Consider the following 24,778-nt stretch of genomic DNA (forward strand, 5'->3'; position numbering starts at 1 on the left):
GGAAAAAAGTGTGACATACAGTATAATGTAGAAACTTGAGGAACTTTCCAAAGTTCTTGTTGCTGGAATCATTTCAGTCATCTCTAGAGAAAATTGTGTGATTCAACGTATTTGTCCTAGTGGAGCTTCTTTTACCAATATTTATATCCTCTGCTACTATTGTCTTCAATAATCTAATGCTCTCCTGAAGTATCTTTGAACATGGACACAACGTCTTTGGAGAGTTATTTCACAAAATTGTTAAACTATTAGGGTGCTATTTATGGAAGATTAAAGATTAAGAAACTGGTACACTGTTACAAGATCTCTTGATGTGACATGACATTGAAAACAGAGAGATGAAATTGAATTTACATCCAAGACACTGATATACCTCAACCCGTAGTTTAATATTAGAGTTGAGCTTATTTTATTTCATTTAATTTCACTTGACTTGGGTTGGGTTCAGATATATTCCAGTTCAGGGAGGTAAAATCCCTTTAGGGTTCAGTCCAGCGTGTAAGCCCTGGTTCTGTGGCCGGGCTTTTAAAGCAGCCGCGGGTTGCCTTGTCTGTTTTGACTCTTAAAAGGCAAGGCAAGTTTATTTGTACAGCACAATTCAACACAAGGGAATTCAAAGTGCTTTACATCAACATTAAAAGCAGCAAGACACAATTAAACAGTAAATAGCAGATAAAATGATAAGAAAAGAGGTAAAATAATAAAAGCACAAGTTGTTAAAAAGTAAGGGCAGTAGTTCCAGCAGGTACATCTCATTCTTAAATGGCAAGAATTACGTTTCTATACGGTCAAAACGTTCAAATACCGGGTCAAATACAGGATTACAAAAGTAATCTGTGCCGATTCGTGCGGTGAATTAAACCAATTTGACAATTCTACGTCTTAAAAAGCTGCTAAAGAGCCTTTTCCCTAGACGGGCTGATGACTGGACCGGGGCTAGCAGGTTGTGATGTCTGCTGGTTCCAGGGCTGTTTTATGTTCCCTCTGTTACATCTAGGGGGGATATATATTGTTGTTCGGCACTACCTTGTTCTCTATAGCTGATATAACATGAATTACTCCTATGTGGGATCAATAAAGTTCTTATTTTTTCCATCTGAGTAAATTAAATATATTATATTTGGTGACTAACTGTTTCCCAAGTATATTAGTGCGTGTGTGAATGAATAAATGAGACGTAAAACGTACATTTCTTTGTAGAAAGGCGCTTTATGAAAATAAGTCCATTTACTTGTATTAGTTTACAGCGCAGTCTTGAACATCCAATATGGCGGTGACGTTGACGTATCGCAGCAGCTCCATGGGGCGTCTACGTAGATATGTCTTTGCTTTTAACCAGCAGAAAGAGCTAAACTAAGAACTTACTACTTCTGTGTTTGTGTTCAGGACCCAGAGAAAAACAAGGAGTGGGAGTTACATTTCCGAGACTTGCCCAGTTCCCTCACGTCTCTGCTGGTTCTGCTCACCACGGCCAACAACCCAGACGGTACAGAGTCAGACGCTGCCCGGGCCGTCCTCCCGGTCCGGTAACTGGTTCTGTTCTGTAACTGACGTATGGTGTTCTGTGTGGCAGTGATGATCCCGGCCTACTCCCTGAACAGAGCCTACTCCATCTTCTTCATCGCCTTCAGCGTCATCGGTGAGTAGCAGCTCTGGTTGTGAGGGGGCAGCACATCGGAGGCATTTAAGGGGGTTTTTAGAGATGCACCCATCAGGCTTCTGAGGGCCGATCACCGATCTCCAAAACCAGTATCGGCCCATCCCGATTTTGCCGATCACCGATCACAGCGTGAAATACATAAATTCGTCAATATTGTTGTCTCATGTACACGACACTAACATTTTATTATTAGGTATAAAAATTAGATGTGAAAGAATCATGAATTGTCTGTTTTAGTTCAGGCTGAGGCAACGAGCAATATTTCACCCTCTAGGTCAGGGGTCGGCAACCCGCGGCTCTAGAGCCTAGAGCCGGCTCTTTAGCGCCGCCCTGGTGGCTCCTGGAGTTTTTTCAAAAATGTTTGACCTATTTTTACTTTACTTTTACTTTTTTTTTCTTTTTTTCCTTTTTTCTCTTTTTTTCTTCTTTTTTTCTTTTTTTCTCTTTCTTTCTTTCTTCCTTTTTCCTTTCCTTTTTAATCTCGACATTTTGACTTTTTTCATGAAATTTTGACTTTTTTCTCAACGTTTCGACTTTTTTCTCGAAGTGCATAATGAAAAAAAAATCTTCTCCCAGTTCTAACTAATATAGAAACATGCAGCATTTGTTGCCTTCATTCTAAGACTGATACAAGACTTCATTTTTTGCGGCTCCAGACATATTCGTTTTTTGTGTTTTTGGTCCAATATGGCCCTAAAACATTTTGGGTTGCCGACCCGTGGTCTAGAGACTCTTAGAGACGATTTAGACTCGGCTTACAAAGAGTAAGTGTAGCTTAGTAGCTCAGCTTTCCTGTGGTAATAATTATGTACAACATGTGACCAACACAGACAACAGCAGACATGTCACTCTCTAAAAGTTGATACAAGTTGTAAACTATAAACCTTAGTTTTCCTGTGGAAAGAGGAATTAAATCTTAAAATAAAAATTAATTATGAATTATTAAGCTTTGTGAAAGCTTTAGTGATAGCATCCGCCGCGTGTGAGGAAACTCTTGTGAGTGAAGCAAAACTCTTCACACTAGAGCTCCACATGTCACTCGTGAAGCGACTGACACGACTGTCGTCCTGCGTGAGGCTTTGGACTGTATATAGTTTGGTAAAACTCCGACAGGATTTCATCAATGAAATATTTACGACGCGGCAGCGCGCACCGCGGATCCAAGCTGCAAACGTGTTTTAAACCCAACGTCTGCTACAACAGAAAGCGGCTGATGAGTAAAGCATATGAATCCATTACCTTACAGCCTGTCATAACTGCACGCGAGCGTCCGACTATCGCGTCGCACTGCGTGACATCGGACGCTCTCTGTCCTGAAACACTGAAAGGGTTATGGGCTCCCACGTTATTTTGATTGACAGCTGAAACTCGCTTTTTAAGGCTGATTTATGGTTCCGCATTACACCAACGCAGACCCTACGGCGTAGGTTCGCGGCGACGCACAACGAACGGCGCGTGTCGCCGCGTAACCTACGGCGTAGGCTACGCCGTCGATTTTACACGGAACCATAAATCAGCCTTTATTCACCGCACTACCCACCCGTGCGCTCCTGAAAGAAACTCCTAAAATAACTACTAAAAGAGTAAAGAGACAAGTAAAAGATGGGTGAGTACTGTTAATCTTCCTACGTTTGTACTTTCTAAACAGAAAACAAGCTTGATATTGTGATATTTAAATGTTCTTGCCGGTTAAAGCGCTGTAGGAAACAGTCATGATGAGGAACGGCTGATCCAGTTAGTTGAAATGAGAAGTTATCTCTATGATTCCTCCTCATTTCACTACAAAAACCTCAATAAAGTGGCAGAAAGAAATATTATCCTATTATTATCTTATTATTAGGGCCCGAGAACTTACAGTGCGAAGGCCCTATTGTATCTGTAGGAATTGTTATTCTTTCTTTCTTTCTTTCTTTCTTCTGACGAAAGGAAGGCCTTTTTGCCCCCCTAAACGTGCCCCAAAAGTCACCAAATTTTGCACGCAAGCCAGGCCTGGCGAAAAATTTGATATTTAATGGTTTGCATTAATGGGCGTGGCAAAATGGCTCAACAGCGCCCCCTAGAAAACTTTGTGCCTCAAGCCCCACGATACGGTTTGACGTACATGCACGAAAATCGGTACACACCTGTATCATGGCACAACTTAAAGAAAGGTCTCTTGGCGCCATGGCCGAAACCGAACAGGAAGTCAGCCATTTTGAACATTCTGAATTAATTGCGTAATTTTGGCGAAATTTATGCCATTCCTTCGGCAGTTAATACGGCCCAAACCGTAACATGCACCCAGGTGTGTTATACATCAAAATGTGCGTCTCCATCCTGTGACAACACGCATTACTTTTCTCTTTCAAAAGCGTTACCGTGGCAACGCTAGACGCCAAAACGCGCTCCGACCCTTCATCTGATTGGTTCAGACAGAAAAAACTTTGTTCCTCAAGCCCCACAATACGGTTTGACGTAGATGAACGAAAATCGCTACACACCTGTATCATGTCGCAACTTAAAGAAAAGTCTCTTGGCTCCATGGCTGAAACCGAACAGGAAGTCGGCCATTTTGAACATTCGGAATTAATCGCGTAATTTTGGAGCAATTTATGCCATTCCTTCGACAGTTAATACGGCCTGAACTGTATCGTTAACCCAGGTGTGTTATACATCAAAATGTGCGCCTCCATCCTGTGACTACGCGCATTACTTTTCTCTTTCAAAAGTGTTACCGTGGCGACGCTAGACGCCAAAACGCGCGCCCCCGCTTCATCTGATTGGTCCATATTTGATAGTTCCCAAATAGATAGTCACCAAATTTTGCATGCAAGCCAGGCCTGGTGATAAATTTGATATTTTATGTTTTGCATTAATGGGCGTGGCCTAACGGCTCAACAGCGCCCCCTAGAATACTATTCTCTGCCATAACTTTTGAATGGTTTGACATAAAGAGTCGTGGGTGTCGTGGGTGTCACCGGAATCAGTACTGAGTCCTTGACCTTCATTGGCCTGAATTAGCCCCGCCCCTTCTTCTGATTGGTTCTCCCTATTTTCTGCCATAACTTTTGGATGGTTTGACATAGGAAGTCGTGGGTGGTGTCATGTCTGATATGCTTATGGGGGGCGGTGGCCGTGAGTGCGAGGGCCCGTTCATCTCTGCTTGCAGCTTTAATTATATATTATTATCTTATCAGAACCTTCCAGCTCCCTGGCGATCTCCCTCCAGCAGCTGCCACTTTATTGAGGTTCTTCTATTGAAATGTTTCCTACAGCGCTTTCAACCGGCTTTCAACGCGAGCGACAGGAAGAAAATAGAAACCAGGCGTCCGACAAATGTTCAGCTCAAAACGGCGCGTCGTGCTGCGCTTCGTCGCTCGCAGCCAGTTTGGACAGTCCAATAGAAAATAAAGCAATAGAATTGTTTTTGTCGCTGACGCTCGCTCGCGTCGCAGGACACGGTGTTGCGATGTAGTTTTTATTTTTCTTCCTGTCATTTATAAGTCTCTGTTACAGGTGTTACAGGTGACTTAGCGCCGTTGCTGCGCGCTCCTTTTTTTTCTCTGCCTTAGCGGCAGCCAACTTTGAAAACTCAATATACTCCGTGTGAAGAACTTTCAAATGTCTTATCAGCTTCGTTGTGTTGCAATTCTTTTGTAACATTCCTCCTTGTGGTATCTCCTTTGCACACACTTTGCAAACTTCAAATGTGTTGTCCTTTTCAGACATTAAAACTCCCACACCGGCGAGGCTGACGCCTCCTCAGGGCCGCTGGGTCTGCGGTTTGTCGTCATCAGATCGGTCGCTCTCAACTATTATTTTCCGATCTCCGATAGGGCCATTATCGGCCCGATCCCGATCAGTGGCCGATCGATCGGTGCATCTCTAGTGGTTTTGGGTTAGAAATGCATTCAAGTGACATTTTTCAGAGCAAATGTGTATGATTTTCTGGCAGGAACCTACTGTCTGATGAACTTACTGACTGCCATCATATACAACCAGTTCAGGGGGTATTTACTGGTGAGTAATGTTTCCTCTAACGTGCTGTCAGTATCTGTCCCAGGATGGATGGCTTTGATTTGCTTTGCTTTGATTATTCTGTACAAGTGCACTTTATTACCGCGCAGCAGTGTGTAATGTGAGAGAGTTAGCGGTTTGCATCGTTTGCATCGGCCCAATATCATTACTCAGCGTTTTACTGCAGCTGTGTGTACGCAACATTTTTTGACATGTTGACAGGGGTCGGCAACCCAAAATGTTAAAGAGCCATATTGGACCAAAAACACAAAATACAAATATGTCTGGAGCCGCAAAAAATGAAAAGTCTTGTATCAGCCTTAGAATGATGGCGAAAGGCAAAATGTTGAGAAAAAAGTCGAAATGTTGAGAAAAAAGTCAAAATTTCAAGAAAAAATTTTGAAATGTCAAGATTAATTGTCAAGTACAATTTCGAGAAAAAAGTTGAAATGTCGAGAAAAAAGTCGAAATGTCGAGATTAAAAAGGAAAGGAAAAAGGAAGAAAAAAAGAGGGGAAAAAAAGAAGAAAAAAAGAGAAAAAAAGGAAAAAAGGGGAAAAAATAAGAAAAAAAAAGGTCAAACATTTTTGAAAAAGCTCCAGGAGCCACTAGGGCGGCGCTAAAGAGCCGCATATGGCTCTAGAGCTGCGGGTTGCTGACCCCTGCATGTGGGTATTGAAGAATAGTTTTATTTTTATTAAACAGATGATGTTGGGGTTGCAACACTCTGTTCATCAGTAGGATCATGAGGGCTTGAGAAAAAGTGTACACCCGTCACGGGATCATTTGGGATTTTGCTAAAGCTCAGAAACTCATTCAGCAGACTGAAGGGGCGGCGTCTTCAACCAGACCCCTCTAATGGAGCTTTTCCACCAGCGCCTACTCAGCTCTACTCATCTCAACTCGGCCTGGTTTCTTTTCCATAACAATTCATCACCTGGATCAGAACTAGGAGGTTGGAGAAGCTGCTGTGACTTATTTGATTGTGTCTAAATGAAGAAGACAACAACACTAAAGATGTAGAACCTGGAGGAGATGATAGATGTGCTGCTGGGTCTGTGGCTTGTGTTTGATACCAAGTTAAAAATGAGAGAGAGAGAGAAGCTTCAAGCGGCAACGCTTTTTAATTATTTTTAGTTTGTCTCCACGTTGCTGAAAAGTCAGCTGGAGCCGTGAGCAGCTATGAGGAGACAGATCTCCTGGTAGATCGGGTCGTTCCTTATCTCCGTCTAGATCCCTTTTTAATTCTCTCCTCAGCACCAGGTTTACAGGACTGTCTCAGAAAATTAGAATATTGTGATAAAGTTCTTTATTTTCTGTAACACAATTAAAAAAACAAAAATGTCATACATTCTGGATTCATTACAAATCAACTGAAATATTGCAAGCCTTTTATTATTTTAATATTGCTGATTATGGCTTACAGTTTAAGATTTGGTTTCCAGAATATTCAAATTTTTTGAGATAGGATATTTGAGTTTTCTTAAACTGTAAGCCATGATCAGCAATATTAAAATAATGAAAGGCTTGCAATATTTCAGTTGATTTGTAATGAATCCAGAATGTATGATATTTTTGTTTTTGTAATTGCATTACAGAAAATCACAATATTCTAATTTTCTGAGACAGTCCTGTATGAACATCTGCACCTCAGTTGGATCACCAAACAGACTTCTGCTGCAATTGCTGTTGAATAAAATGAAGAATCCGTCAGAGTCTCTTTCTCTGATGTCACATCCTGACTCAGACGTCTGACTCCAACCCCCCGACCAATCGGTGGCCTGTAGTGTGATGATGTCAGATACAGCCGACTCAGCAGCTTAGAACCTCGGCAGAATAGTTACAGAAAAGTATCTACTCTGCACGTTAGACCCCTGGTGGAAAAGAACCAAACTGAGTGGAGGTGAGTCAGGCTGAGTAGGTGCTAGTGGAAAAGCACCATAACACCGGTCTAGCCCAGAGATCCACCTGTCTGGCCAAAACTCTCTACATAAATGTCAGCTCCTCTTCATCAGGGATGTTTCAGCTCCTCTTCATCAGGGATGTTTCAGCTCCTCTTCATCAGGGATGTTTCAGCTCCTCTTCATCAGGGATATTTCAGCTCCTCTTCATCAGGGATGTTTCCGGCAGGCCTCTCAACACCAGAGCCTTCACAGTGACTGGTGTCTCTGCAGTCAGCAAACGTTGGTCTGTTCTGGTTTGTGGTTTCCTACTGAGACCAGCTACCCACATGCAGTCAGAGAGGGGCTTTCAGCTGCAGGACTCTCTTCCGATAACGTCTCCTAACACCTCCAAACCACACGCTCAGCCAGCTCGGCCCTGCACTGCACTTATTCACCCCTCGTACTTGGTCCCCTCAGTCCAAATCTCATGTCCTGACGAGTGTTTGCTCTCATGGCTGTTCCTCACTTTTGATAGTGTGGTGGCAAAAATTGTTGTTCGTTCAATAAAGTGTTCAAAAATGAATGTCACGACACACTCAGCTGTCTTTCTGGAGATTTAATGAAAAGAGAAAAACATTCAATGAATGGAGGGTCACACAGTGCCGATCTGAACAGTCAGCCAGTAATACCCCTAACAATGTTTAAGCACACGCTATCTTAGGCCCAATCTCAATTCTCCCCCTACTTTTCTTCACTCGCCCTTCTTTTCTTCCCTACCCCCTAAAAAAGAAGGGGGAGATTTTAGGGCACTTGAAATCTAGGGCACTTGGCCCAGATGCCTGTCCCATTTCTCCTACTCCCCCTCGTTTTCATCCCTACCCTGATCAGGAAGCTGAGAGCCAAAAGCTGTTTTAATTTCAGCTGTAGCGCTGTTAATATGCCACTTTATTAAGTTTTAATATTTTTTCAGGCGTAAAAGTAACTGTTAAGATCCCCAACCTGGGCTCAGTTTATCCAAATAACGCCTGTTAAGAAATTTGACTTGACGTTTTCGGAGATGAGAAGAGCCAGCGGCCCCGGGGAGCAGCAGCAGCTCACGGCCGGGGGGACAAACATGATCGCTGGGTCAACCTGCGCCGTCGTCCCGGGGAGAAACCTGCAGCTTTGTTGAGAATTACGCTGGCTGAAATAAATCATTTAGGAAGATGTTGGTTTAATAGATGAAATCTAACAGTTGTAGCTACGCCTGTTAAGAAATTTGCTCCGAAAATTTAGAGATTTCTGTCTGCCGGCTCCGGAGCTTATGGGTCCGCGTTAAATCGACGCAGAGCCTACGGCGTAGGTTACGGCGCGCATCGCCGCGTAACCTACGCCGTAGGCTACGTAGCCTAAAGGCGGGAATATACTCTACGTTGGTGCCTGCGTACCCTGCGTACGTGTCTGTTCGGCTCCCAACGTACCTCGCGTACCACACGACGAGAGCCCGTCATACCGATGGTGACCGATAGGGGGCAGTAAGCAGAGCAACAGTTGGAAAAGCTACGTATATTAAGTAGCAGAAGTAGTAGCAGCAGCAGCGGTAGCAGATTAGAAAAAACTAACAAGTTTACAGGACAATATTGGATGATGTAGGAGATTATAACATCGTGTGAATGTGTATGAGTGTGTATGAATGTTGGTGGTGGTCAGAGGGGCCGTTTGGCGCGATATGGCAGCCACGCTTCCTTCAGTCTGCAGGGCAGCTGTGGCTACAAACGGAGCTACCACCGGGAGAATGTGTGTGAATGAATAATGATCTCTGTAAAGCTCTGGGTGCCTTGAAGGGCGATATATAAAACCACAGCATTATTATTATTATTATTATTATTATTATTATTATTACTCTTTATTAATTTGTATTACTTATTTATATTACTTTTTTACCCCCTTCCCTGTGTGTGTACTGCTGCTACGTGAGTTTCCCCGTTGAGGGAGTAATAATAAAGGACTATTTTATCTTATCTTATTATTATTGCTTATTATTAAAAATGGATAGTCTTTCCAGACTAATTTATCCGGCATTCTCCTTACCCATCTCAACAAGAATGACGAAACAATAAATCCAGTTAATTTTAGGTTCATATGGAGAAGTAGATGTCAATATATAAGAAAGATTAACATGGTAAAAAACTATGATGATGTTGAATGTGATCGATTTCAATATTATGAATGGTGTCTTGAAACTGAAATAGTTACAATCTTTCCTTACAAATAGACATTCCATCTGGTTTATTGTTCCTAATATGATTCCAAGTCATTCATTCATTCATTTGCAAGTCATTCAATAGTATTTTTTATTGAAAAACTATTAGTATTTAAAATAAAATAAGTCCCGTCAATTTACTCCTGTCAATTGACTCCGGGAGCCGGGAGGAAGCTCTGCTTCCTCCCGGCTCCCGGCACCGAGGCTCGGCGCGTCCCTCCGTGGTACTCCCGGGGACTCTAGTCCCGCAGCACCAGTGAGTATTTTCACCGGACATTTTGTCCGGAGAGATTATAAAATACCGGACTTCGGCATATTTTACCGGACAACGGAAACCCTGAGGGGAAGTTAACCTGCATGGGGAACTTTCTCCAGCAGAGAGCAGCATAATCGTGCCAGCTGGGATCAGACCGGGAACAGCGATACTAGCGGCCAGAGCGAGAACTGCAGGTCGCGTACGCGTTCAGTGTCTTTTTGAGAACGTGCACGTCGACGCGTCAAATGAACGCAGGATACGCAGGATACGCGTGACGTCACACGTATCCTGCGTCGCGCGTACGCGTTCTGAACGGCAAGTATATACAGCCCTTAAGGCGTAGGTTACGTAGCCTACGGCGTAGGTCACGTAGCCTACGGCGTAGGTTACGTAGCCTACGGCGTAGGTTACGTAGCCTACGGCATAGGTCACGTAGCCTACGGCGTAGGTCACGTAGCCTACGGCGTAGCTTACGTAGCCTACGGCGTACGTTACGTAGCCTACGGCGTAGGTTACGTAGCCTACGGCGTAGGTTACGTAGCCTACGGCGTAGGTCACGTAGCCTACGGCGTAGGTCACGTAGCCTACGGCGTAGCTTACGTAGCCTACGGCGTAACCTAACAGCTTTTACTCCGGCGCGATTTTAGCGAACAACGGACAAAAAAGTGATTATGTACATTCACTGAGTGAATATTATGAAAGTAAAATATACATTTCTCACTAGAAATGTAATGAAAACACATTTTTATGCAGAAACTAACTCAAAATATTGATTTTTATTCACTAAAAAATAAAAAAATGTCCGCCATGTTTTTTTTTTTTTGGATTCAGTCCGCAAATGACGACGAAAAGCATTCTGGGAAATTTTTATAACCCCTCGCTCGCGAAGTCAGCATCTGAAATCCGTCGATGTGAAGGGGCTATTTTCAGCCCCTAGCCCTCGATATGCCCACTCCCCCTTGGTGAAAAGAGGAATTGGGACACCACTACCTTCACGGGAACGCGCAAAATTTAGGGGTAGGGAAGAAAAGGAGGGCGAGGGGGAGAATTGGGACGGGGCCTAACAATGGGCAGGCTGGGGACAACTAGACAAAATATCACCCTGGCAACCGTGCTAGACTCTGTGTCTAAGGAGCATGACCTCCCCAAGGAATGTTCACTTGAAAACAGGATTTGTGTATTAGTGTTAAAGCAAAAAACATGGTTATACCAACATTTCCCATTACAATAGTACTCCCCTTTACTTTTAAATGGATCCTACTCAGATCTTGACAAATGATGTGAGCAGATGTGACAGATGAGGGAACCGAAGAACCTCAGGCCTGATCAGGAGAGCTGAGGGGGGGCCTTCGCAGGACTTTACACTCTGATAAATGTATCATTGGCCTGAAGTTCATCCTCTTAATTAGAGACTGAACATTATCCAGGGGGGGTTGGGGGGTCGGACGGAGCCTTGGTCTCTACATGCCTCACTTATGTTTAGGGATATGTGTATATCACAAGTATACAATACATATATAAGTAAGCATAATGGTCAACCGTGGGTAATCCCCCAACACACACACACACACACATGTGACACACACACACACACACACACACACACACACACACACACACACACACACACACACACACACACACACACACACACATGCGCGCGTACGTTTGACTCAAGTCTGAGTCAGAGTCTCAGAGGGAGACTGGGTGGGTGGAAAATGCCCTCAAAATGTGTGATTACGTGTGATAAACAGCAGTGGAAGACTTGGTTAAAGCCACCAGAAAGGTGCTGAGCGAGAAGAAGCTGCACATGACTCAGCTAAACGTGTTTCTGCGGAGAAGAAGCTCCAGATGACTCAGCTAAACATGTTTCTGTGGTCCTGGGGTCTAGTTGTCGGTTCAGACGTCCATCATCAGGAGACGGCTGGGAATCCGGGCGGCTTTCCAAGTTCTCAGCTGCCAGAGAGCCCAGGGGACGGATCAGTAAGATACGCACGCACGCACGCACGCACGCACGCACGCACGCACGCACGCACGCACGCACGCACGCACGCACGCACGCACGCACGCACGCACGCACGCACGCACGCACGCACGCACGCACGCACGCACGCACGCACGCACACACACTGCTCGGGTGTGGCCAGAATGTCCTCAGCAATGCATGCTGGGATAAACTCTAGTTTGGCGCACCTAAAAGCCTTTAATTTTCTCAAAAACCGGCAGTGCACCTTATATATGATCATTACGGTAATTTCTGTACCTGTAGTCAGGGGGATTGTGGGTAATGTAGTCAGGGGGATTGTGGGTAATGTAGTCAGGGGGATTGTGGGTAATGTAGTCAGGGGGATTGTGGGTAATGTAGTCAGGGGGGTTGTGGGTAATGTAGTCAGGGGGATTGTGGGTAATGTAGTCAGGGGGATTGTGGGTAATGTAGTTGGTGTCGCTGAAGTAACGGCGCTTAAAACGTCAGGAATCGTCACAGACGTTCAAGACAACAACAGTGACGCTGACTCGCATAATGGAGACTTTGACGAGACGGAGCAAAACTGGTTTTTATTTTGTTAATAAAGTTTGACATACGGTACTTTTCTTCTTGGTTTTTTTTTTGCATTTGCTGTAGGATTTAGTAGCATTTCCTGTAGCGCAGCTCCATCAGGTACAGTGGGTTGCAAAAGTATTCACCCCCCTTGAACTTTGTGACCTTTTGCCACATTTCAGGCTTCAAACATAAAGATATAAACTGTAATTTTTTGTGAAGAATCAACATCAAGTGGGACACAATCATGAAGTGGAACGGAATTTATTGGATATTTCAAACTTTTTAACAAATAAAAAACTGAAAAAGTGGGCGTGCAAAATTATTCATCCCCCTTAAGTTAATACTTTGTAGCGCCACCTTTTGCTGCGATTACAGCTGTAAGTCTCTCTTATGTCTCTATCAGTTTTGCACATCGAGAGACTGAAATTTTTGCCCATTCCTCCTTGCAAAACAGCTGGAGCTCAGTGAGGTTGGATGGAGAGCGTTTGTGAACAGCAGTTTTCACTTCTTTCCACAAATTCTCCATTGGATTCAGGTCTGGACTTTGACTTGGCCATTCTAACACCTGGATATGTTTTTTTGTGAACCATTCCATTGTAGATTTTGCTTTATATTTTGGATCATTGTCTTGTTGGAAGACAAATCTCTGTCCCAGTCTCAGGTCTTTTGCAGACTCCATCAGGTTTTCTTCCAGAATGGTCCTGTATTTGGCTCCATCCATCTTTCCATCAATGTTAACCATCTTCCCTGTCCCTGCTGAAGAAAAGCAGGCCCAAACCATGATGCTGCCACCACCATGTTTGACAGTGGAGATGGTGTGTTGAGGGGGATGAGCTGTGTTGCTTTTACGCCAAACATAACGCCTTGCATTGTTGCCAAAAAGTTTGATTTTGGTCTGATCTGACCAGAGCAGCTTCTTCCACATGTTTGTGTCTCCCAGGTGGCATGTGGCAAACTTTAAACGGCACTTTGTATGGATATCTTTAAGAAATGACTGTCTTCTTGCCACTCTTCCATAAAGGCCAGAATTGTGCAGTATAGGACTGATTGTTGTGGTATGGACAGAGTCTCCCACCTCAGCTGTAGGTGACCTCTGACCTCTGACCTCTGCAGTTCATCCAGAGTGATCATGTCCTCTGACCTCTGCAGTTCATCCAGAGTGATCATGACCCCTGACCTCTGACCTCTGCAGTTCATCCAGAGTGATCATGACCCCTGACCTCTGACCTCTGCAGTTCATCCAGAGTGATCATGACCCCTGACCTCTGACCTCTGCAGTTCATCCAGAGTGATCATGACCTCTGACCTCTGCAGTTCATCCAGAGTGATCATGACCTCTGACCTCTGACCTCTGCAGTTCATCCAGAGTGATCATGACCCCTGACCCCTGACCTCTGACCTCTGCAGTTCATCCAGAGTGATCATGGGCCTCTTGGCTGCATCTCTGATCAGTCCTCTGCTTGTATGAGCTGAAAGTGTAGAGGGACAGCCAGGTCTTTTAGGTAGATTTGCAGTGGTCTGATACTCCTTCCATTTCAATATTATCCCTTGCACAGTGCTCCTTGGGATGTTTAAAGCTTGGGAAATATTTTGTATCCAAATCCAGCTTTCAACTTCTCCACAACAGTATCTGGGACCTGCCTGGTGTGTTCCTTGTTCTTCATGATGCTCTCTGTGCTTTAAACGGACCTGAGACGATCACAGTGCAGGTGCATTTATACGGAGACGTGTTTACACACAGGTGGATTCCATTTATCATCATTAGTAGTTTAGGTCAACACTGGATCATTCAGAGATCCTCACTGAACTTATGGACAGAGTTTGCTGCACTGAAAGTAAAGGGGCGGAATCATTTTGCACACCCAATTTTTCAGTTTTTTATTTGTTAAAAAAGTTTGAAATTTCCAATAAATTTCATTCCACTTCATGATTGTGTCCCATTTGATGTTGATTCTTCACAAAAAATTACAGTTTTATATCTTTATGTTTGAAGCCTGAAATGTGGCAAAAGGTCACAAAGTTCAAGGGGGGTGAATACTTTTGCAACCCATTGTAGATATGTAACTCACCCCCAGCCACTATACTACGGTATTTTACCAGATATTTAGTGCGCCTTATAATGCGGTGCGCCTTATAGTGCAGAAAATACAGTAGTTTTGTAGTTTTGTCAAACATCCTTTCTCAAGTGCGTCTCCCCCCAGGAGTGTGGTGAGTGTGGACTCGGTGCTGCAGGTGATGACCAGGGTGAAGATGAAGAGCTACTACAGGACGGCCATCAATACGGTCAGAAGAGACGCCACACGTCTACAAATGTACTCACACACCCTCACACACCCTGTCCAGACTAACTCTGAATGATTAAAATGGAATTATTGAATTGTGGCGACAGCCTTGCTGTCACTCTTATAATAAAGCAGGCCGCTAACTTAACTAAAAACATGAGGAAAATCCAAGCTGAGATGTTACAACCCAGGACACAGAAAAGATCTCCTAGAACCTTTATCACATGAGGAAAACGTATGGGCAGAAATATGTGCCACTAGAAACTGAATTTGAATCATTTATATTTGAATTTGAATTGCTCAACTTGAATAATTGCATTAAGCAGAAATTTTTCTACAAAATGGCAGGATATAAATCTACACTTTTTACACAGAATGGAGAAAACACAATAGGTTTCCAAATATCTACCTCCCATTGGTTGTTTATATTGTTGAAAGAAAATAGAGGTTATAGTAGGAAAGGAGTTCTTTGTATCTGCACTCGATTGCTGTTCCAGCGGAAGACCCGGATGTGGCACAGTGAAATTGAAATTGAATTGTGAGAACTGAATTTGAATTGTGAGAACTGAATTTGAATTGTGAGAGCTGAATGTAGATTCAGTTTTTCAATAAATGATTCAAATTAAACAATACAAATTCAAATTATGTGATTCAGATTCAGTTTTTTAATGCAATTATTCAAGTTGAGCAATTCAAATTCAAATATAAATTATTCAAATTCAGTTTCTAGTGGCACATATTTCTGACCATAAAAACGAGACGCAACGAGAATGCTGGTTATGTGACGATATAACGATAATTAAATAATATATATATAATGCAATATCATTGATGAATAAAAACGAGACAAAAATGTAGATTACTAAATAAAATCTCTGCTAAAATGTGTCTTCATTTTGGTTCTGCTGGGTGACGTTAGTCCTCCATCCCAGTCGCTGCAGCAGGGAATCAGATCCAGAAGATGCAGCTGCAGGTTAGAAAGTGATGCCGTTAGCGCAGAGCTCTAGGTTCACATCCATTAAAAACAAAGTTACATAGAGAAACACGGGGATCTGCTCTGGGGGGGAGAAGAAGAAGATCCATCTTTGGATCCACTTTCCTACATAGACGTGGAAAAGAAAACCCAATGTGTCGTCGAAAAAGAAAAAGACGGGGAGAAATGCGGAAAAATAAATATGTTGTAAACTCAAATTAGAGTCTTCTGTATCTGGAATGAATGTATTCTTGAGTCTATAAGGTAATAATGATATAAAAATGTAAATAACCTTGTTTGAATTGTAAACGGGTTTGGCTAAATACAATCTTTGACTAAAATAAGACTAAAATGCTCAGACTTTTAGTCGACTGAAACTTGACACGACTAAAAGGAGGATGAATGTGACTAAAACTAATAAAAACTAAAAGGATAGTTAACCCAAAGACTAGACTCAAACTAAAATTGAAACTGACAAAAACAACACTACAAACAAAGTTTTATAAATTCCACATTTCTGTGTTTATTCTTCCCAAATGTGACTACCGAGTCAGAAACGCAGACTCTTCTCCCACTAGTTTTCAATTTTATAATGAGAATATCTGGTTTTGTTTTTACAAAGTTTACAAATTCATACATTTATAATCCCGTTTTCTCCTGCAAATTTTGGATTTCATGACGTCAGAAAGTTCAGTTTTCAGACAGAATTTCTTCATGAAGTCGTTTTTTTTTTTTTTACCCCCAACCTTGTAATCTTTTGTTTCTTGCACATTTCTATCTTACAAAGTCAGAATTAGAGCGGTGCCCACATTCATTAGCTTTGTGAAGTAAAACTGAGCCTCCGGTCTAGCAGAAATATCCTCCTATCTGGGAGGGAATTCATGAAAATCCTGCACTTGGTGACAAGTTTTTGATATTTGGCATGGTGTTAGTTATGGACATAAGGTTTTCAAAAACCACTACAAACAAATGGTGACGCCCCCTAGTGGCCGGTTTGCAAAAAATTCTAAATGAATCAATCAGCGAGACGATAGAGGTGGTATTGTAGGTGTTAGGGAGTTTAAACATGCACAGCTGATGTTTAGTGTGTTATTTTAATAACATCCTATTCTGTCACTGTGACTTAGTTCTGAGGTTCTGTTCATCTTAAGCCTGAATGAATGAATGAATGAATGAATTAATTAATTAATTAATTAATGAAGGTCACTGTTCTTACCCAGTGAGATTATTGACACCACAGTTATAGTGACCTGTTCAATAAACAGAAAACTGCATTCCTTGGGGGTGAAAATAGGGGTTTAGAGCCCTAGACAATATTTTTATGCGACTTAATTCTTAAGTTTTTGGGGAAAAAATGACCTTGAAAATTAAAGTTGACTTGAAATAGGACATTTATCTCAGAATTGAATTCCTAGCACCAAAAAAGTAGAAAAAGTGACAATATACAACAATCTAGGACTGAGAGATGCTGAGATATGACCTTTGGTCTTTTTGACGGGAGACATTTAGAATGTTCTGTAAACCGGCCACTAGGGGGCGTCAGCATTTGTTTGCGGTGGTTTTTGAAAACCATATGTCCAAACCTAACACCATGCCAAATATCAAAAACACAATCTTCATGATTTTTGACATATTCCCTCCCAGCTATCCCGTTTCCTTCTCAATCCTCCTCTCCCACTGTCCCGTCAGGCGGTGCAGCGATATGAAGACGTGGGCTTTGTGGACCGAGAGCAGTTCAGGAAGATCTTTGATGAAGTAGATAAAGATCGCATAAAAGAGGTAAAGCTGACCGCACTCTCACTTCCAGGTTCATCAGCAGAAACCCACAGCGTCTGTCTATCGATTTTTGCTACCCTATCAAAAGATGGTCCCTAATGGTTTTCTACCTTTGTAAAGCTACAATTTTACTGTGTTTTACCCTCTAAACCACTTCCTTTCCCCCAAGTGGTCCTTAGAGATTAAGAATGTGTTAATGACCTGCCTGGTTAAATAAAGGCCAATGACTGAATGAATATCAAATAAAGCCATAGAATTGTTGTTTTTTTCTCTTTATCCTATAATGTTCACAAAGTGTAATGCAATTCATGTCATGGTAGTTTATTTTGAAGGATTAAATACTCAACATCCCATACAGGACTGTATGGGAAAATTTGAATATTGTGATAAAATTCTTTATTTTCTGTAATGCAATTTAAAAAAAAAAAATGTCATACATTCTGGATTCATTACAAATCAACTGAAATATTGCAAGCCTTTTATTATTTTAATATTGCTGATCATGGTTACAGTTTTAGATTAAGATTCCCAGAATATTCAAATTTTTTGAGATAGGATATTTGAGTTTTCTTAAACTGTAATCCATGACAAAAGAGACAAAGGTAATGAGTATTGATTTCAGACGCGTGCAGCCCTCTCCTGTTAGTAAAGTGATTGAGGGTGAAGAGGTTGAAATTGTTGAGTCCTATAAATATTTAGGCACTATTATTGACAACAAACTGTCATTTGGAAAAGATTCAGACTCGCTATATAAGAAAAGCAGCAGCGCTTTTTTTGTCTTCAGAAACTCTAAATTCCAGGTGGATTCTTCCCTGATGACTATGTTTTATCGTTCTTTCATCCAATCTGTTATCACTTTTTCTTTTATTTGTTGGTTTCAATCGTTGAAGGTCAAAGACAGAAATTTGATCAATAAGGTTGTCAGTCTAAGCAGTAAAATCATTGGGTCGGCTCAACAAACTTTACAAGATCTTTATAACAAACAGCTGATCAACAACTCCATGTTGTCTGATTCTCACATCCCTGAATAAACACTTTCAGTTTCTACCATCAGTTACTGCTTAGACTAACAGATACAAACACTCCTTTGTTCCTCCGCTATTGTTCTTTTAAATGCCGGAAGGAAAAGGTAGTGGGTGAAAAAAAAAAAAAAGCCTTCCCTCTTCATCTTAGGTCTATACCAGGAGTCGGCAACCAAAAATGTTTTAGAGCCATATTGAACCAAAATCACAAAAAACTAATATTTCTGGAGCCGCAAAAAATGAAAAGTCTTGTATCAGCCTTAGAATGAAGAAACACATGCTGCATGTTTCTATGTTAGTTAGAACTGGGCGGAGATTTTTTTTTTATGCCCTTCGAGAAAAAGTCGAAATGTCGAGAAAAAAGTCGAAATGTCGAGATTAGAAAGGAAAAAGGAAGAAAAAAGAGAAAGGTTGCCGACCCCCTGGTCTATACTATGATCTGTAACCTATTGTAACTTATTATGTATATTTTATGTATATTTAACATTGTGTGCCTCTCCTGTCGCAAAACTAATCGTGGATTGACAGAACAGCGGCTTTACGGTGGTGACTCTGACTGTCTCTGGTGTGTGTGTGTGTGTGTGTGTGTGTGTGTGTGTGTGTGTGTGTGTGTGTGTGTGTGTGTGTGTGTGTGTGTGTGTGTGTGTGTGTGTGTGTGTGTGTGTGTGTGTGTGTGTGTGTGTGTGTGTGTGTGTGTGTGTGTGTGTGTGTGTGTGTGTGTGTGTCTCCAGCACCCCCCCCTGCCTGTGTACACGTCCCCGTCCCTGCAGAGACTCCAGCTCGTCTTCAGTCACTACTACCTCAGTATACTGGGCAACGCAGTGGCCCTGGCCAACGTGGTGTGCATATGTGTGAGTTACACACACACACACACACACACACACACACACACACACACACACACACACACACACGTAAACTCTGAGGTAACGTGACTCTTGTGCTCCAGGCTATCCTCGTGCTGAATTCTGAGAAGTCCACAGCAGAGAGGGACAACTACGTACTGGAGGTGGGTACCGTCACATCGTCACACATTCCCAGCCGCTCCATCGTCTAGACCAGGGCTCGGCGACCCGCGGCTCCAGAGCCGCATGCGGCTCTTTAGCGCCGCCCTAGTGGCTCCTGGAGCTTTTTCAATGTTTTCCTTTTTTTCTTCTTTTTTCCTTTTCTTTTCTTTTTTTCTCTTTTTATTTCTTTTTTTCTTCTTTTCCTTTTTTTCTTATTTCTTCTCTTTTTCCTTTTTTTCTCTTTTTCTCCTCCTTTTTCCTTTTCTTCTTTTTTCTTTTTTTCCCTTTTTTTCTTTTTTTCTCTCTTTATTTCTTTTTTTTCTTATTAGGGCCCGAGCACTTGCAGTGCAAAGGCCCTATTGTATCTGTAGGAATTATTCTTCTTATTGTTCTGACAAAAGGAGGGCCTTTTTTTCCCCCTAAACATGCCCAAAAAGTCACCAAATTTTTCACCAAGCCAGGCTTGGTGAAAAATGTGATATTTCATGGTTTGCATTAATGGGCGTGGCCTAACGGCTCAACAGCGCTATAACTTTTGAATGGTTTGACATAAAGAGTCGTGGGTGGTGTCATGGGACTCGGTATTGAGTCCTTGACCATAATTTGTGAGAATTAGCCCCGCCCCTTCTTCTGATTGGTTGTCCCTATTTTCTGTTATAACTTTTGAATGGTTTGACATAGGAAGTCGTGGGTGATGTAATTTCTGATATGCTTATGGGGGACGGTGGCCGTAAGTGCGAGGGCCCGTTCATCGCTGCTTGCAGCTTTAATTTTCCTTTTTTTTTTCTTCTCTTTTTAATTTTTTTCTCTTTGTTTCTTCCTTTTTCCTTTCCTTTTTAATCTAAACATTTCAACTTTTTTCTCGACATTTTGACTTTTTTCTCGAAGTGCATAATGAAAAAAAAAATCTTCCCCCAGTTCTAACTAATATAGATACATGCAGCATGTGTTTCTTCATTCTAAGGCTGATACAATTTTTTGCGGCTCCAGACATATTTGTTTTTTGTGTTTTTGGTCCAATATGGATCTAAAACATTTTGGGTTGCCGACCCCTGGTCTAGATCAGGGTTTGTCAACCGGTGGTCCGCGGCCCTCTGGTGGTCCGTGGCGGTATTGCAGGTGGTCCGTGAAATTGTAAATGGAAAACAATAATTAAAAAAAAATATATTTATTTAGACTCAATTTATTTTCCATTTACTATTCATTTTTGTGAATAATTTACCCATCCAAATGATGTCAAATGAGTGAGCGTGAACTTTGTAATATTATAAGCCCTCTAGGCTTCCTATTGTTCATTTTTCATTGACTGTTTTTTTATAGCAAAAGGTGCAAATAAAAATATACACTGATGCTAATAAATAGCCTACAGGACTGTCTCAGAAAATTAGAATATTGTGATAAAGTCCTTTATTTTCTGTAATGCAAAAATGTCATAATTCTGGATCATTACAAATCAACTGAAATATTGCAAGCCTTTTATTATTTTAATATTACTGATCATGGCTTACAGCTTAAGAAAACTCAAAAAATTAGAATATTCTGGGAATCTTAATCTTAAACTGTTCTTGAGATCAATAATCCGCTACTTTAGTCCGTGTGGTGTATTATTGTGACGGGAACTGACATCAGGAAATGACATTGTTTTCATTTTTAACGACAGTAATGAGTTGATTTCACTCTCCCACTGTCAGATCATCAACCTGTGCTTCATCCTCTACTACCTGTTTGAGATGAGTGTGAAGATCTTTGCGTTTGGCTGGAGAGGATACCTGTCCTACCGGAACAACGTCTTCGACGGCGTCCTCACTGTCCTGCTGCTGGTGAGTCCTGCTGTCGGAGCGTCTTCATGTCCAACAGGAACTCCAGGGGAGTCTGAGGGCAGGGAACTGTACTGATACAACGAAGGTAGATTGGTTTGCAGGTAAAACGTAGAAACTTACAACAACACCATACAGTACAGTGACTACGTTTACATGCAGTCAAAATTTGTGTTATTACTAATATTCCGGTTACTGAAACATTCAGAATATTCCGTTTACATGATAATTAATCATTCTGGATATCTGGATCAAACCAGCGACACACGGAGAACATCATGACGCAATTCCCGTCATTTCTGCTTCTTCTTCCTGTATCCAGATTCAAAACAAATGCTGCTTCGCTCAACTTTTCTCTCACCTTCTTGTAAATCTTCTATCCCGGTACTTTCTACCGTCTACAAATGCAGAAATGTTCATATCCTTCATTACATTTATGAAGTGATTAGTCTCCTCCTGGTCTTGGTTTCTCCGTGTTTAGAAGAACTTCCTGGACTCAAAAGACCAGGATTCCTTGTGAACAGAGCATGTGCAGAAAACAAATTCCTGTTCCGTTTGATGGGGATATTCCGTTTGGTGTTTACATGACCGGATATTCAGGTTTTAAAAGGAGTAACCCAGGGCTCATATTCAGGTTTTTAAGCAAATTGGGGTTATTCAAAGGGGTTATTGGTGTTTACATGGCCGTGCAAATTCGGGTTATTGCTAATATTCGGGTTTTAAAAGGGTTATTGATGCATGGAAACGCAGTCTGTGACACAAGACAAATAGGAGAATAACAAAACAAAACCTTGACGGTGTTTTTTGCTGTTTTAAAGTCAGCAGACTTGAAAGTTGCCAAGCAGCCCGTCCTTGACACGGCTCTTCTGCCCGTCCGTCTACGTGTGTGATCACGTCAGAGTTCACATGTCAGGATAGACCTGGAGGAGGGGTCGGCAACCCAAAATGTTTAAGAGCCATATTGGACCAAAAACACAAAAAACAAATATGTCTGGAGCCGCAAAAAATTGTATCAGCCTTAGAATGAAGGCAACACATGCTGCATGTTTCTATCGAAATGTTGAGAAAATAGTAAAAATGTCATGAAAAAAGTTGAAATGTCGAGAAAAAAGTCGAAATGTCGAGATAAATGTTGAAGTACAATTTCGAGAAAAAAGTCAAAATGTCGAGAAAAAATTTGAAATGTCAAGGAAATAGTCAAAATTTCATGAAAAAGTTTGAAATGTCGAGAAAAAAGTCGAAATGTTGAGAAAAAGTCGAAATGTCGAGAAAAAAGTCAAATGTCAAGATAAATGTTGAAGTACAATTTCGAGAAAAAAGTCAAAATGTCGAGACAAAAGTCAAAATGTCGAGGAAATAGTCAAAATTTCATGAAAAAAGTCGAAATGTCGAGATTAAAAAGGAAAGGAAAAGGGAAGAAAAAAAAGAGAAAAATAGAAGAAAGAAAAAGGAAAAAAAGAGGGAAAAAGAAGAAGAAAAAAAGGTCAAACATTTTTGAAAAAGCTCCAGGAGCCACTAGGGCGGCGCTAAAGAGCCGTATGGGGCTCTAGAGCCACGGGTTGCCGACCCCTGAGCTAGATGATTATTTCTCACGCAGATGTGACACATCCATCCTGACATGTTTATCAGGAAGGCTCTGTTTGTATGTTGGAGGTCGAGCTTGTGATGATGAGAGGAACAGAGCACACATAAATCTAACACCAGCCTCAGGACGGACTAGGAACACCAAGGTTCAGTCAATGTTGGCTTGTGTGTGAGTTTAAAAAGATTCCGAACATTTGAAACTAATCACCTAACACTCTTCTATCAAAAGTAAAATGTGATGCGGATGTTAAATATCACTAAAGATTCATCACTGAGCTCATGTTGTTGTTTTTCTCCATGCAGGCCCTGCAGATGACCATATTTATCACCTACAGGATTCCCTACTCTCAATGGTGGGTTGGCGCCTTCTTCCACTCACTTTATTCTGATGGTTTTATATATAACTCCACTATGTTCCCCCCAGTTGTGGAGCAGTTTCTGCCTCCACTGCTGCTTGGGGCTCACGCTCCTGCAGGTTTGGACGTTTCCACCATAGACATATATATATATATATATATATATATATATATATATATATATATATATATATATATATATATATATATATATATATACATACGGTCTTGCCCGCTGCTGCGATACATCAACGTCACCGCCATATGCACAAATTCAATTCAATTTTATCTATATAGCGTCTAATACAACAAAAGTTGTCTCCAGACGCTTTCCAGAGACCCAGAACATTAACCCCCGAACAATTATTATTAGTGGGAGAAAAACCTTAAACCAAACAGTGGCAAGAAAAACTCCCCTTTAGGAGGGAAGAAACCTGGACCAGGACCTGGATCATAAGGGGGGACCCTCCTGCCGAAGGCCAGACTGGGGGGTCGGGGACGTCAACAGCACAGCAGGCAGGTGGAAGCAGCAACGGGATGACCGGGGGTGGGGACAGCAGGCCAGCATGCAGCTCCCGAAGCTCCGGCCTAATCAGCAAGTCCCAGGTTGGGGTGCAGGGTCGGGGAAAGGTTGAAAAGGGGCAGGGCCAGGGAGAGGAGTCTTGACGGACAAACCTCTCCCCCATCTGCCCGGGCCGTTACCCTGCCCCTCTCACTCCCACACTGCAGGTTCCGGTGTTGTGCATTCAGAGATGCAAATACATGACAGATCTGGTTTCAGTACCCAAAGCCCACCTGGTGGTTTAACGTGTGTGTGTGTGTGTGTGTGTGTGTGTGTGTGTGTGTGTGTGTGTGTGTGTGTGTGTGTGTGTGTGTGTGTGTGTGTGTGTGTGTGTGTGTGTGTGTGTGTGTGTGTGTGTGTGTGTGTGTGTGTGTGTGTGTGTGTGTGTGTGTGTGTGTGTGTGTGTGTGTGTGTGCAGGGATCCATCCTCTCATGGTGTCATGTCTCTTTGGGAGATGGTTCGTCTGGTCAACATGCTGATTGTTTTCCGCTTCCTGCGCATCATCCCAGATATCAAGGTACCAGCGGGAGGAAGGCCCGAGTTCACCTGCTTTCTTTCTTTTATTACATTTTTATTAAAATGCTGAATCTAATGATACTGTTAGACACAGCGTGAGTTAAATTCATATTACTCAATACCTATCGTATTTAATGTGATTTTATGTGTCAGGACTGAACAGTTAATTAAAAGAAAAAATCTTCTGGTCCTTACTGAGTTTGAAGAATCAGAATTCCTTCATTTGTCTCACAGATGTTTCCATGTTACAATTGAATATGGGTAGAAAAGGATTGTCAAATCATTGTATTTTGTTTCTATTTAC

The 24,778-nt window shown here is 42.0% G+C and overlaps 1 protein-coding gene across 1 annotated transcript in view; it reads left to right on the forward strand.

Moving 5' to 3' along the window:
• Positions 1-24,778, forward strand: part of tpcn2 (two pore segment channel 2) — a 71,099-nt gene that overhangs the window by 19,860 nt on the left and 26,461 nt on the right. The window contains exons 8-18 of the mRNA XM_061707802.1: positions 1,387-1,486; positions 1,574-1,639; positions 5,595-5,659; positions 11,928-12,019; positions 14,780-14,861; positions 17,523-17,612; positions 19,363-19,482; positions 19,581-19,640; positions 21,330-21,458; positions 23,343-23,392; positions 24,376-24,475. Of these exons, the coding sequence (XP_061563786.1) occupies positions 1,387-1,486; positions 1,574-1,639; positions 5,595-5,659; positions 11,928-12,019; positions 14,780-14,861; positions 17,523-17,612; positions 19,363-19,482; positions 19,581-19,640; positions 21,330-21,458; positions 23,343-23,392; positions 24,376-24,475 (954 nt within the window). The remainder of the gene's footprint in view (positions 1-1,386; positions 1,487-1,573; positions 1,640-5,594; positions 5,660-11,927; positions 12,020-14,779; positions 14,862-17,522; positions 17,613-19,362; positions 19,483-19,580; positions 19,641-21,329; positions 21,459-23,342; positions 23,393-24,375; positions 24,476-24,778) is intronic.

This window comes from Cololabis saira, chromosome 2 (assembly GCF_033807715.1).
Source record: "Cololabis saira isolate AMF1-May2022 chromosome 2, fColSai1.1, whole genome shotgun sequence".
NCBI lineage: Eukaryota > Metazoa > Chordata > Actinopteri > Beloniformes > Belonidae > Cololabis > Cololabis saira.